The sequence below is a fragment of the Gossypium arboreum genome, chromosome 7 (genome assembly GCF_025698485.1).
Source record: "Gossypium arboreum isolate Shixiya-1 chromosome 7, ASM2569848v2, whole genome shotgun sequence".
Lineage (NCBI taxonomy): Eukaryota > Viridiplantae > Streptophyta > Magnoliopsida > Malvales > Malvaceae > Gossypium > Gossypium arboreum.
Window position 1 is genome coordinate 98,537,560 of NC_069076.1, and position 13,320 is coordinate 98,550,879.

Here is a 13,320-nt window from a genome sequence, read left to right on the forward strand (position 1 = left end):
ATGTTAGATTTGATGAAGGAAGAATATGGAGCTGGATTGATGCTGATGCAAAGTTGACTGAAGAAGATCAGCTTGACAGTAGTTTGGAACTAGTTGAAAATGAGCAATAAAGATTTTGATGATGCTCTTGTGAGAGGAACCAGAACCATTGCTGACATCTACCAAAGATGTAATGTTGCAATTGTTGAACCTTCAAATTTGAAGAGGTTGCTAAAGAAGAATATAGGAAAAGGGCCATGAAATTTAAAATGAAGATGATCGATAAGAATAACACATGGGAGCTAGTTGACAAGCCAGTAAACAAGAAGATTATAGGTGAAAAATGGGTGTTCAGAACCAAGAACAATGCAGATGGGTCTCTGAACAAGTACAAGGCTAGGCTAGTTGTGAAGGAGTTGATTCCTTTGAAACCTTTGCACCTGATGCAAGGTTAGACACCATAAGGCTGTTATTTGCCTTAGCTGCTCAGAAACAGTGGAAAATCCATCAATTAGATGTCAAATTAGCATTTCTGAATGGATTTCTCAAGGAAGAAATCTTCATAGAACAGCCTGATGGATTTAAGGTTGCTAGTGAAGAACACAAAGTCTACAAGATCAAGAAGGCTTTGTATGGCCTAAAACAGGCTCCAAAGGCCTGGTATGACAGGATTGATGCATACTTGTCGAGGCTGGGATTTTGAGAAAAGCATTAGTGAGCCCACACTCTATGTGAAGAAGGCTGAGAAAGAAACCTTGCTAATAGTTTCACTTTATGTGGATGACTTATTGGTTACTAGTTGCAGAAGTGGGCTGATTGAAGAATTCAAAAGGCAGATGCAAGATGTTTTTGAGATGACTGATTTAGGTTTGATGACCTACTTTCTTGGTATAGAAGTGAATCAGAATGAGCATGGCATTTTCATAAGCCATCAAGCATTTACACAGAAAGTTCTAAACAAATTTAGCATGTCAAACTGCAAACCTGCTAGCACTTCTATTGCACTAGGAGAGAAACTCTCAAGCACCAATGAGCATAATCAAGTAGATGAAAAAGGGTATAGGAGTTTGGTTGGCTGCCTACTCTATTTAACATCAATAAGGCCAGACATCTTGTATGCTGTTAGTCTTCTATCAAGATTCATGCATTGCTATAATGTAGCTCATTTTAAAGCTACAAAAAGAGTCTTAAGGTATGTCAAAGAAACCTTAGGCTACGGTGTGAAGTTTGAGAGAGCTGAAGAACTAAAGCTGGTTGGTTATTCAGACAGTGATTGAGCTAGCTCAGTTGATGATATGAAGAGTACATCGGGATACTTCTTCACTCTAGGATCAGGAGTTTTTAGTTGGAGTTCAAAGAAACAACAGACAGTAGCTCAATCCACTGCAGAGGCTAAGTATATTACAGCTGCTACTGCTGTTAATTAAGCAATTTGGCTTAGAAAGCTGTTGGATGACTTGAATGCTGGTCAAATAGAAGCAACAGAGATTAAAGTTGACAATCAGTCAGCTGTTGCAATAGCCAAGAACCCTGTGTTTCATGGCAAGACCAAACACTTCAAGATCAAGTATCATTTTGTGAGGGAGGCAAAGTTGTCAAAGGACACCAACTTGGTCCATTGCTGCTTAGAAGTTCAATTGGCAGACATCTTGACCAAGTTCTTAAAGAAGCAAATTGGAGTCTGCTGTCTTGTAGCCAAGGAGGAGTGTTAAAGGTGGAAACAAATAGCAGTATGTATGTTACCTAGATGAAATACTGTATCTACAAATGTACGTATGTTGTCCGAATGAAGTACTTTTGTGTAACATGTGACCTGTATATGATTTGATTGAAACTTCTTGACTGGATAAAGTTGGTAAACTACTTACCAGTTTTAGACAGGTCCTAGGTTATCATTAGGATGCATTTAATGTTTGTTCACTTCTTCAAGTTATTTTTATTGTTTCACAAATGTAATAGTTCTATATATGTACATTATATATTGATGATCAAGTAATGAGAATATAGAAGTTGTTCTCTCAATTTTCTCTATTTTTCTGCTTCTGATTGCTTCTCTTACAACTCTCATTTCTTTGAATCTCAATTTTTTTCATTCTTTATCCGAAATTATTGCCTTGTTGTTCTAGCTTAAAACAGAGCTTCATACTTTCTCCGAATAAATTGTGGCTTAACCCCAACAGAAAAACAAGACTATAAAAAAAATTCAAAAACAAATATCACAACAGAAAGTACAAAAGAAAAGGGAAAGGACCTCCCCTAATCATCAACTGAGACCTCATCCTCGTAAGGAAGCAAGCGACCATCGGGTCTAAAAGAAGATGGAATTAGAGTGGGGAAAGTAGCCATATCCTCTCCCACTGCACGAGCCAAATGGTTGTTGCTCACACGGTTGCTGGAGGTTTCATCGTGGCTCCCCTGTCGACGATGGTCAATGCTGCTTGGTGGTGCTCGTGTGGCGGCTGTAACGGGCTAGCTGCTAGAGCCAACTAGCTGCTGCTAAGGGAACAAAGGCAAACGACATTGGCAACTTAGATGAAAAGTTAAGGCACAGTTTAATCAGATTTTTAGGGTTTTTTAGTAATAGTAAATAAATAAATAAACTAACCTAACTAATTAAACTAAAATATATAAAGTATAACTATATATATTAATTTTAAATTTTATAATTATAAATATATAAATCTAATTAGAATAAAACCCTAGAGTAAATAAAATAAAATAAAATAAATTGAATTGAATTGTCATAAGTCACTCCCTTATTAGTTGTTGTGCTCGCTCCTACGTTACGCGTATTAGAAAATATGGACATCACATAAATAATAAGAGTAATTGCATGTTATTATTTACTATCATAAAATGTTAGCCTAAATTAAAAGTGATTTAATTTGGTTAAGGTTGATTGAGCTTTAGTTATTAAAAAAATATGAGACAAATATGTGTAGATACTCTAATAACTAATTTCTAATTAATGATAGACTAATCAAAATTAAGTTAACCTACAAAATTATATATTAAAATTATGTTCCTCAAATTAATATAACTTCAAATGACAACCAAAGCAACCCATAAATATATTAATTACTCAAAATTCTAATATTTAAATAAAATAAAATAATCATAAATGTACTTAACTCAAATAATTCATATTTTAAAATAATCATGGTGCCCAAAATTCTAAATTTACAATTCAATTACTCAAAATCTAACCGTATTTATGCCACTACTACACGCACAAAGCCCACCAATAATTACACTAAAAAACGAAACCGCTTTATTTTCAAAACGTAAACCAAAAACTACGAAACTGTTACATAAAAAAGCTGCAAGTATTTTTCTTTGATTTCTCCTAGAAATAATAATAATTAAAAAAAGCAAATAATGGTTCGTGTTAGTAATTCCATTGTCGTGTTTGTGAACACCATGTTATTGTTACTAGGATTAATTTCCTTGTTTCTCGGGATTTATTTCGTCATCGTCAACAACGGCAGCAACAGCAGTAGCCATTGCCGGAAAGTTTTAACAAATCCACTGCTGATACTTAGTGGGTTCTTAGTCACAGTTTCTTTGTCGGGGTTAATCGGTTCATTGTTTAAGAACAGCTGTTTCCTGTTCGTTTACTTGGGTGTCATGTTTTTATCCATACTATGTCTCATCGGTTTCACCGTCTTCGTGTTCTTGATCACCAACAATGACGCTGGGAAAGTGTTTTCAGAGAAAGAATTTTTCGTTAAGGAACGTAAAACAATGGATTTCTCGCATTGGTTACAAAATCATTTCGTTAATGATAAGAATTGGAATCGGATTAAGAGTTGTTTGATTGATGCTAGGGTTTGTACCAGTGGAAGCAATGCTAATGGAGTTAATTATAAAGCTTTGGTTTTTTTCAAAAAGACCTTCCCTGCAATACAGGTACATACATACACATATATGTTTGTTGAGTGCGAGCGTTTGCTTTGGAGTGTTTTAACTCTCAAATAGAGATTTCGTTTTCGGAGTGTATATGCTATGTTTTAATTTGGATTTTCTCCCAACTTCACAAGAAGCTTTCGATGGGTTCATGAAGTTTAATAGGAATGTCTTGATCCACATAAGAAATATTTTTAAGGTAAGTAAGTGTTATTACCACAAAGGCCAAATGATAAAAACATTTTTTTGATGGATCGAAACGTTTTCACTAAACTTTGTGGACCTGTCCAAGACTCTCTGTGAAGTTGAAAGATAAAATTTTAAAATTAAAATCTAACATAAATCCCAAAAACAATTCCTCTGTTGAGGGTGTCAGATACTCTAAAAGTAGACACAACCGTCAACAATGTTCTTATTTTGCGTTGGTTATTTGATTTGTGAATCCTCACTTAGGGTGGGTGCTGCAAGCCACCAAGTTCATGTGGGTTCAAACCAAAGAATGCATCATTTTGGGAAGTACCGAAATCTGGTGCAGCCACATCGGACCCTGACTGCAAAACATGGAGCAACAACCCACGGGAGTTATGCTATGATTGTAACTCATGCAAAAGTGGGATACTAGCCAACTTGAGAAAGGAATGGAGGTCATTAGCTTTCATCAATATAATTCTAGTTGTTTTCCTCTTCTTCGTTTATTCTATTGGTTGCTGTGCCAGGAGAAGCAATCACAAAACTAACATGAAATATATCAGAGGCTTTGCTTAATTATTATTATTATTATCATCATCATCATCATCGTATGTAATTACAATTTTAGTCACTGATGATGTTCTTGAATTTGTCTGTTGCCTTTTGAATAGATTTTGGATGATTTGAGATTCATTCACCTGTGTTATTTATCGATTCTAAATCAATCCGATTTGAATGGAGTAATTTTTATTTTTTTAAAAAATTGAATGTGGGGTAAGTGATTTTTTTTAGATAATTGATATCGAGCTATTATTATAATTGTTTGCCGACATTCAACCCGCTCTACTATATGAAATTTTCAGTTTATCTTTATATATATAAACTATGAACACGGTAAAATGTAATAATGTAATATAAAATAATCATATATTTTATGTTTAAATAATTTTTAAAATGTTATGTTTAAATATTTACTTTACTTTTAAAATATTGAAAATATTAAAGATAAATAACAAAATTTAAATGGGAGAAAGGTTGGGTGAGGATGAATGTATCTAATATCTTTAGATAGTGATTTTTAAGATTATATGGTGATAGATTTAGCAATATTCGTCTCATTCTACTCTATTACTATTTCTAAAAAGATAAATTACACTCTAAAAGAGAAAACTTAAATTTAAACCATAAAAATAATAGGTAGTAATGACAATCATAAATCTCAAAAAAAATTATATTTATGAACTATCAAATCAATATAGATAATATCTTAATTTAAAAAAAATCCTAATGACTAAAAAGTGTTTCTTTGCTAGGATATTACGACTTGGCGTGTAAACTAACCGTGTTTAAGATGAACTAGGGGTAGCAAAGAAACTATATACTCGGTTTATTTAGCGATTCAAAGAAAACCCCTATCTTTCGTCAATTATTTTTTGCTAGCTTGATTTATATATATTATTTTATACAATGCCTTCTCTTGAAAAATAGCATTAAATGTATTTGGTCTTTTTCATTATTGTTAAGATTTAAAGCTCAATTAACTTAATATATAATTTTTTGAGAGTCTTAAAATTTATTTTATGTGAAAAGTATGAACTTTTTGTCAGCTAGGATCAAGTACAAAAATTAATAAACAAGTTTAATCAAGCTTGATCTTAAATATTAATGAATATAATTAAGCTTGAACTCGAGTAGCTTAGTTACATCTCGAACTAAATTTGAACTTAAAAATTGATATTAGATCAAGCTTGAGTCAAGTTCCGAGCTTCAAATTTCAAACCGAGCTTGAACTTAACAGTATTTGAACTCAAATTGGCTCGCTTGCACCTCATTTACGTATTTTTAGGAAAAGATGAACATTAATGAAAGAATTATAAGAGATTATTCCAAGAAAAAGATGTGATCTAAACAAACAATGCACATTCATATTTCAATTTCTCTTTGTGCATTCATAATATACCTTCCCATGATTCAATCAACAAATAATTATTCCGCACCGGGAAGAAACTTGGTGCTGGTCGTACCAAAACGTTTAGCAGCTGCCGGAAACACATTAGACGGCGACAAGACCTCCACCAGCGAAAAGTTGTATGAATCAGTTCCGAGTCGACTCTGTAACCACCCTTTTCGTCCCGAGAACCCGTCGGCAACAACCCAACAGTTGTTGAAACCGAGACTCGCTAATGTTCTAGCCACTGTTTTTGCTGAGTCACAGTAGCTGAACATTCAAAAGATTAGTTTTTGTTAGTATGGATTTGTTTGTAAATGCAACTAAATTCATGAGATGGGGGGGGGGGATTGAAATAATAAGACACTTACGAATCCATGATTACAATGTTTGTGCTTTTGCTGATTTTCTTGAGATATGAAATCTTCAATGCTGCAATCTCTGCTTCTACTTTCTTTGTATTTCTCACTAAGCTTCTTAACTTGCTTGGCAACTCTTCCAAACTGAAATGGTGAAAGCATTAAATTGATGGTTTGAAACAATCCAAACAACATTTACATGGTGATTTGACCCTGTGTTTCTAGAACCGGACCGGATCGATTAGACTAGGAATTGGTTGAGATAGCACTCCACAGAGAGGCAAATGACTAATTGATCCACGAACCGATATAGACTAGGACTAGTACAGAAAAAAAACAAAAAACCAATTGACCAGCAAATCAGTACTAGCCGCTTGAACTGAGAAAAAAATTCAGCTGAAACGATAGTCGGACTATTTCAACTACTGGTTTGGTTCCAAAAGCAAAGGGGAAAATCAAGATTTGTTTATCAAGACTCTCATATTCCTGTCGGATACATACTCTGTATCTGACTCTCATATTTAACCTCGAGTAACATACAATTAGGCGGCATTGGTCTTTCAAAACAGAAATGAACGTACCTGTGTCAGATACCTATATACTCTAATTCGAGTAAACAGAAACTAACATACCCTTATTAGGTGCATATATTCGTATCCGGCTCTCATACTCAACCCCAAGTAACAGAGTATTAGGCAGCATGTGTCTACTATGATCACATAGATGAATACATTCAACTCGATGTCTGACATGAGTTACTCAATTTTGTTATATAGACATATATATTTAAAATATGTGTGGGATCCGGATTACTTACGGAATAGCAACCATCCTGTTCTTAGCACTGGAGGGAAGGCGGGGGACACCGGCCCTATCCTTGTCCTTCTCCGACCGAATATCAATCATAACATAATTTTGTGTAGAGATTAAATCAAGAGCTTGAGCCGGTGTAAGATCACCTAAACAACAACAACAAACAAGCAACATATCAATATTTCTTTTCTTAAAGTAGTCGGGTTCGGGTGAATATCAGATAAAAGCATAATCAAATTTCTAAGTTTTTCCATGTATTGCATATGGGGTAGTTGAGGAAAAATGAAAATTCCGAAGTATATATCATGCTATAAGCAATGACCACCTTTGTAACCACGAAGGTTATAAGAGATGAAAGACCAAATGGGAGGAATGAGGAGATATGCAACAAATAATGCACCACCAGTTGCTACAATTGTTATTGGCTCTGCTGATGTGATGGTTTCCACTGTTGAAGAAGCTATAGGCTTGGCTACTTCAATCACCTTTGTAGTTTGTTTCGCCGCGTCCGCCGCCGTCTGCAACCAACACCGAGCCGGTAAATGATGTTTTACTCAGCAATTTGTGCAAGAAGTTGCTTATATTAAAAAACGTCGGAGCAACATTGGTTATTACACCCTCTTACAAGCCTAGGATCCTTCTTTTTGGTAAAAAGATCTTTTTAGTTCCTCTCAATTTCCAAATTAAGCAAATAGGTCCCTCTCAAAAATTTTGGAGGAATTTAATCCCTACCAATTTTGAAAGTGAGCAACTAAGGACAATGTTAATGTCTTTCGTCAATTGTACAATTTTAGTTGATATAGTAACAAATTTAGCCTTCAATGTTTATATATTTTTTTCGTTTTGGTCTTAATTCTAAAGAATTCAATAAATTCAACCTCAATATTTATACAAGTTGCAGGTTAAATTTGTTACATTAGGACCAAATTGATAGAATGTATATACTTTGAGGGCTAAATTTATTATTATACTAATCAGAATCATATACAATTGGAAAACATTAAGGTGATGATTAATTATACTTAGTTACTCACTTTCAAATTTGACAAAAATTATGTTGCTTCAATTTTTTTAGAGAGACAAATTTGCTCAATTGAGAAGGACTAGAGAGACATTTTTACCTTTTGTTTTTCGCCCTTCCTTCCTCACTGTGCTTTGTACACAATTCAATCTTTAAAGCCTATTGCAGCACATCCTTATTTAACATTCAAGTGCATGAACATATAGAAAGGCATATTGCACTATCCGATCAGAGCCCCCCAAAATTTTGATTTCTCCCTTAAAGTTTTTAAAAAAATTTAATTAGGCCCCTCAATTTTTTTTAAAATTCTCATTATATCTTTTAATTATTTTTTTGAAAATTTTAATTAAGTTCTCTTAAAATTTTTGAAATTTTTTATTTATCTCACAAAAAATTTTAAGATTTTTAATTAGACCCCAATTTTTTTAAAAAAATTATTCTGACTCTTAAAACTTTTGAAAATTTTACTAAACCTCCAAATTTAGTCCAAAGATTCTCCGCTTAATCCAATTCGAAGTGAGTATCGAAAGCTAAAACTTTTCAAACATAATCAAAATGCAGTCTTTGGCTTTGCATTCAACATTGAGAAATTGAAAGAAAAGAGCTAGAGATGAAACCTTGGCGGCACTAAGAACAGGTTCAGTGTCAAGACCAGTGCCTTGAAATGCTTCTTGGGCTTTCTTTGAAGCTTCGGATATAGCTGGAGAAGCCACTTTCAATGCTTCTTCTCCAGCTTTCTGGGCAATAGGTACCCCAGCATCTATGGCTGGTTTCAAAACTTTTCCTACAACATCAAATATCTGTTGTGCTACATCCAAGGCACTTGAACTGGCTTCTTGAACTTGATCAATGGTTTTCTCCACCTGTAATGAAAGAACCAAAACATAAAACAAAACATTGTTCAATCACTATTTTGACAGCAGTTTGGAATTCTTACTTCATTGAGAGATGAAATAATTTGTTCTTTGCTAAGAATGATAGCTTTGGCTTCATGGGGAGGTGAAAATAAAGCTAATAAAGAGATAGCTGTGGATGTTGGGAGTGATAGAGAGATGGGTTTAGGTTGTTGGGGTTTTAAAAAAGGTTTGGTTGAGATTGCGGATGATGGTACTGAAGGAGAAGGTGGTGATGGTGATGGTGGTGGAAGAGAAAGCCTTGCAGTGGGTGAAACTCGGATAGCCATCTGCACTGCCATTGAAGAAGACCAGTTTAGAGCGTTGGGTTTTGGTTGTTGCAGTGTAAAGTTTTGAAGCAGACATGCAATGTTAAAAATGTCTGGTCAATGAAGAGTTTGAGCCTTTGAGGATTGTGTGATGAGAAATAAAAGGTTGAAGATTGAGGGGAGAAAGTGGAAACCAATATGTCCAAATTGGAATAATTCTTTGTGGTTGGACCCATCATATCTTACAAGACATTGCAAAGGTTTCATTGGAGCCACTGGTGTCTCTCCAACAGGGCATTGCCATAGCATCCCGTTTTCCCCGCTTTATCTTCCACTGCCACTTCTATTACATTGCGATCAGGTGAACAAAATTAAGTGGTAATTTGTCTAAACAAATTCAATATCAATATAAGTACATAATTCTTCAGTTTGTTTTCTCTTCCAATGTATGCATTGTTTTTATATTTCCTTTGGGTAGATTTTGATGATGAAATTTACTAAAAAAAAAAGGAGGAATTGTAACATCTTCAAATTTGTCGTGACGAAAAGTTTGTATTTTTGCGGAAAACCAATATTACAATTCATTCATCCACAAATTTACCTAAAAATCCGACTTTGCATTTGTTATTTGGATATCCAATCCCGCATTTGTTTCAAAATATAATCAAACTTAGTCCTTAACTTTAATTAAAGTTTACACAAACTAATAAATAATATACAAATATCAATAAAATAATTTCTAAAATTAAATAGAATAATTAATAATAAATTTAAATATCTTTAAAAAATTTATCAGAAAAATATATTTCATTTATTATCATTTTATTCTCTTCAATCTTATTTTTTATATTCATAAACTTAACTGAATAATAAGATGAAGTCATCAAAATTTCTAGAACGCATGTTGTAATATCATAATGATACAATAATTATAATACATTCGCAATTTAATTATATAACAATTGATATATTATATGTCCTTAAAAGTGTATGTATACTTCTTTTATAATATAATATGTGCTAAAGATAATTATGTCATGTTACAAAATAATTTCATATTATAATATTTATATTGATTATATAAATATTAGTTCATTTAAAATAATTTAACTAATTGAATTGATCAAATGATAAAAGGAATAATCACAAATCTATAAATTATGATGATTTTATCTAATTGTTCAGTTAGGTTTACGAACACAGAGAATAAAATTTAAGAGAAGCTACATGAGATTTAAGAGAATAATATGTTACATAAGATCTATTTTTTGATAATTTTTAAGCATATTTAAATTCATTGTATTTATTATTAATTGTTATATTTAATTGGATAAACTACCAAAATAGTCACTTTTGTTTGCCTCGAGTTACATTTTAGTCACATATGTATGAAATGTTACGTTTTAGCCACTTACATTATCGTGTTGTAACATTTTAGTCGCTCAGCTGTTAATTGATGTTAACGGTGTAATGGTAAGTTGACGTGGCACGTTAAATCATCATTTCGAACGAAAATTTTAGGTTAAATCTACAATTGGACCTTATATTTTTTTTCATTTTGAGCAATTTTATTTTTATATTTTATGTTTTATGTTTTTTTAAATTTCTTTTTTTTTCTTTATTTTCCATTCTCTTCTGTTTTTCCCTCTGTTTTTCTCCCTTTTTTTATTTCTATTAACATAGTTTGTCTATGCTTTCCCTTTGTTAAAACTAGTCCATTACGAGACAAACTAAGTCATCTACTAGCTTCCTACTAAACGGAATTCTCTCATATCCTCGAACCTCGAATTGCTTTGAGTGTAGGCTTAAACAAAATAAACCAATTGCACTGAATGAAAACTTTTCTTAACTTCTAGTGGAAAAGTTAAATCTCTTATAGAATTGAAAACTACGAGCTTTTCAAAAAGAGTATAATTTATTTTAAAAATAAATTACCACTATTTTTCAACAGAATAACAACGCTCAACATCTTGTATAAAACTTATTAAGTCTATTCATAATTTCTATTTATAGAGAGCCCATACAAAAGTTTTAGTTGAATAATTATTAATTAAATAATAATATTTTAATACCGTTATTGAGACAAGGGTTTGCCACCCCCTTAACATGAGACTGGGCTTTTGAGCCTATCTCATGTATTGGGTATAATTATGTATTATCTAGACTTTTATCGAACAATTATAATCTATCCAACTCAATAGTTACTTTCTATTTCTCAAAATATTATTTGTTTTATTAATTATTTTTTTCAATGACTGTATTAGAATTCATGAGGAAACTAATTGAATTGCCTCGTTCAACAGATTTATAATGATTAATTAATTTAATTCTCACTTTAGACTTTAATTATTTAATCTAAGCCATTTTAAGATGTTATATCAAATATTTGATATAAAATAAGTGAATAAGATAGAAAAATATAGAGTAATTAATTTGGAGATGGAATCAAAAGTTCATAAAATGGCTACCAGCTGCTTATTCCTGTAATATATATTGATGAATGGAATTAAAGACTAAGTTAGAGATACATAATCATGTATTTTTAGAAATTCACATTTACACACAAAAAGGAAAAAGAAAAATCCATGATTTAAAGAGTGGCCTACAAACGTAAGATTATGATATTTACGATGGATATGAGTATGACAGCAATTTAAATCTGGGACCCAAATCAACCATGTCACCTAAACATTAAAACCAGAAAAATCTTTGGTTACATAGATAAACGAACGCCTAGAAAATCCAGGGCTGACCTAGCCATTACTGTAGAAAACTCATTGAAGCTAATCACACCATCTCCATCCGCATCAGCCTCTCTGATCATCTCCGTTAACTCTCGGTACGATAACGGTTGCCCCATTTTAGCCATACAACCCGCCAATTCCGCCGGTGTGATGTAGCCGTTACCGTCACGATCGAACAAATGAAATACCTCCATGAGTTGCTCTTGATTTACAAGTACCTGTTCATTCATATGAGGTACAATGGCATTCGCTAATTCTTCAAACTCCACTGCACCATTGCCATTAGAATCCATGTTGGCCAATAGAACATGGATTTGATCCCCCGTCGGTTTAAGTCCTAACGACCGGAGCAACGCCGCCAGCTCCAAAATCGTAAGGCTGCCATCGGAATCCATGTCGAACCTCGTGAAAATGTCCTTTAATTGATTGAGTTGCTCCACATGCATTGCCACCATCTTCAAACTCCCTAAATTCGTAACACTAATTACCAATTTATACAACAACAACAACAACAAATTGGAAATTTGTTTATAAGATAATTGATGTTAATTAATGTCTTAAAGATGGCGGCCTTAGCCAGCAATGGAGGAGAAGAAGAAGCGATTTGAAATAAGAATAAATTAAGTTTGGATGAAATGTTTTGCTTTTTAGACATTTTTGGGAAATCGATGATCTGTTAGGAACATGAGGTGTAAATTCGGAGATTGAATATAGAAAATTTTGTGGTTCACGTTATCTTAATTACCATATAATTATATCATACAAATTTATTAAACCCAATTAAGAATTACTTGTATATGTTTTAAAAAATATTTTTATATTGGGTAAATTATACTAGTAGTCATTCAGTTATTACTATCTTTCTTTTTGTTTATTTAATTAAGAAAAATTACAAAATGATCACCTCATTATTTAATTTTGTCTTTTTTTTTTTTGTCACCAAATTGACAAATGGTGACAAATTTTAAAATTAGAAAAAATAACGGCTTTAACCCTCAACATTTATAAGTTATGTCGATTTAGTCTTGACTCTAAAAATTTAACTCTCAACATTTACACATTCTGTAATTTGGTCTTTTTTTTCTGCAGCTTTGTTTTTCTTTGCGATATTGAAGGTTAATTTTAAAAAATGAGAAAATATAAAAATTATGATTTTGGATTTTTGGTGTTTCAATTTTTTGTATATGTTTAATCAAATT

At 32.6% G+C, this 13,320-nt stretch overlaps 3 protein-coding genes across 3 annotated transcripts; 1 reads left to right on the forward strand and 2 right to left on the reverse strand.

Moving 5' to 3' along the window:
* The first annotated feature begins 3,325 nt into the window (after positions 1 to 3,325).
* On the forward strand, positions 3,326 to 4,837 carry LOC108487027 (tetraspanin-12-like). The gene is made up of 2 exons (XM_017791234.2): positions 3,326 to 3,888; positions 4,339 to 4,837. Exons 1-2 carry the CDS (start codon positions 3,358 to 3,360, stop codon positions 4,648 to 4,650), a joined length of 843 nt encoding a protein of 280 aa, XP_017646723.2. The 5' UTR covers positions 3,326 to 3,357; the 3' UTR covers positions 4,651 to 4,837.
* A 1,076-nt stretch (positions 4,838 to 5,913) lies between these two features.
* On the reverse strand, positions 5,914 to 9,629 carry LOC108471986 (calcium sensing receptor, chloroplastic). Its single transcript, XM_017773521.2, has 6 exons — positions 9,153 to 9,629; positions 8,833 to 9,078; positions 7,520 to 7,712; positions 7,199 to 7,340; positions 6,394 to 6,525; positions 5,914 to 6,292 (listed from the first exon to the last, which is right to left on the reverse strand). Exons 1-6 carry the CDS (start codon positions 9,408 to 9,410, stop codon positions 6,061 to 6,063), a joined length of 1,203 nt encoding a protein of 400 aa, XP_017629010.1. The 5' UTR covers positions 9,411 to 9,629; the 3' UTR covers positions 5,914 to 6,060.
* Positions 9,630 to 11,852: 2,223 nt separating this feature from the next.
* LOC108476038 (probable calcium-binding protein CML15) lies at positions 11,853 to 12,762 on the reverse strand. Its single transcript, XM_017778099.2, has one exon. The coding sequence runs from the start codon at positions 12,574 to 12,576 to the stop codon at positions 12,091 to 12,093; it is 486 nt and encodes a 161-aa protein (XP_017633588.1). The 5' UTR covers positions 12,577 to 12,762; the 3' UTR covers positions 11,853 to 12,090.
* Between the last annotated feature and the right edge of the window lie 558 nt (positions 12,763 to 13,320).